This window comes from Penaeus monodon, chromosome 27 (genome assembly GCF_015228065.2).
Source record: "Penaeus monodon isolate SGIC_2016 chromosome 27, NSTDA_Pmon_1, whole genome shotgun sequence".
NCBI lineage: Eukaryota > Metazoa > Arthropoda > Malacostraca > Decapoda > Penaeidae > Penaeus > Penaeus monodon.
The window spans coordinates 37,552,924-37,554,378 of record NC_051412.1 but is presented as its reverse complement, the minus strand read 5'-3'; the positions used below and the strand labels follow the sequence as shown (position 1 = coordinate 37,554,378).

Below are 1,455 nucleotides of genomic sequence, written 5' to 3'. Positions count from 1 at the left end.
AAACGAGATTACTTTTGTTTTAAAATCAAAGCCTATTTAAGTAAGTATTTTTGTCTAAGGCTACATCGGATTTCCTTGCATTTACGTTTTTGTTTTTCTTCGTTGTTGCAGGAACACCATTGATATTGAAAATGGGTTCTTTCCTCAGTCTCTCGGCACAGCTAGTTCTGATTTTTTTACGTGAGACGAATTCGTTGTGTCAATACTGTGTTATGGTTTAAACTACGATAGGTCGGTTCTTTGGTGATTTAGAATATACAGAAACTACAGAATGGATTTGTAATTCGTAATGGAAGTTATCCTTTCACTCTGCGGGGGAAATAATGGATGCATTTGTTATTACTGTTACAGCAATATAGTATGATACATTACAGATTTAGGATACATGTTTATATGTATTGTATCAACTGGGAGAAATTTATTTAGTATGATATATTACAAATTCAGGATACAACATGTTTATATCTCGTATTATATCATATGAGAGAAAATTATTTTATAATTTTTTTTTTACCCTCATTTTAGATAAGCTGAGTGGGGATTTATATTTATTTCTTTGCTTAAAACCCATGTTAAATGAGTAGGCGTGGGCGAGCTTTGACATACTGATTATATGAGGCCATAATATAAATAATCCTACAGAAATGTAAGATTATGACGATTGGTCTTTGGTATGATATGGTTATCAGTTATTTAGCAGTCGAGCTATTCATTATGCTCTGTGATTGTGTTTTATTTTTTATAGTGAAAAGGGAAATGGAAATACGTATTTTCATTTCTATATTTATTCAGTTTGTTCATTGGTATGTGTGTGTATAGTATGTTTATTTTTTTCTTATAACAACAGGTGCTTGAGTCATGTGAAGGCGAGAGGCCAGACGAGGTTACCATAGAGGTTAGCCATGAGGTCACCAGCACAGACACGGATAGCGGCATGTCAGGTCAGTTTCTCCGCTTCAACTTAAACATATTATTTATTTACGAGTATTATTATCATTACGGTTTATTTACGAGTGCTTGTTTATGCATTTATGCGTGGTTGTGTTTCTCTATGCGTTTTTTTTTAAAGCATATTTAAGTGCTCAGATATTAACGCTGATCCCAAGCACCACCGCCTCCTTTACCCTCGTCCGCTGTCTGCAGGCGGGGCGAAGGAGAGCCGACGAGGGCGGCTCAGGAGAGGAGAGCTGAGTGAGGGCGGGTCAGAGGGCAGCGAGGAGAGGTCCCTCACCCCCCCTCGGAGGTCGCGACGGCCCCCTACCGTCAGTCCGGACCAGGGCGTGGTCACGGACGACTCGTGGGCCCAGGCAGCAGCCGGGGACGGACCGCCCTTGCAGTTTAAGGTCAGCAGTGTGTCTGAGCTTTAGTCTTAGGTGCTAGTATGCTAGTTGATTTTAGATGCTAGTGTGGTTAATGAATAGCACTTTTTTTTAGACATATCATGGTGAGATTTCT

General features: G+C 39.4%; 1 protein-coding gene across 1 annotated transcript in view; it reads left to right on the top strand.

The window, feature by feature from the left end:
- LOC119590516 overlaps positions 1 to 1,455 on the top strand; it is a gene marked incomplete in the record, with an annotated part of 54,991 nt that overhangs the window by 23,436 nt on the left and 30,100 nt on the right. The window contains 2 exon segments of the mRNA XM_037939164.1: positions 848 to 941; positions 1,144 to 1,343. Of these exon segments, the coding sequence (XP_037795092.1) occupies positions 848 to 941; positions 1,144 to 1,343 (294 nt within the window).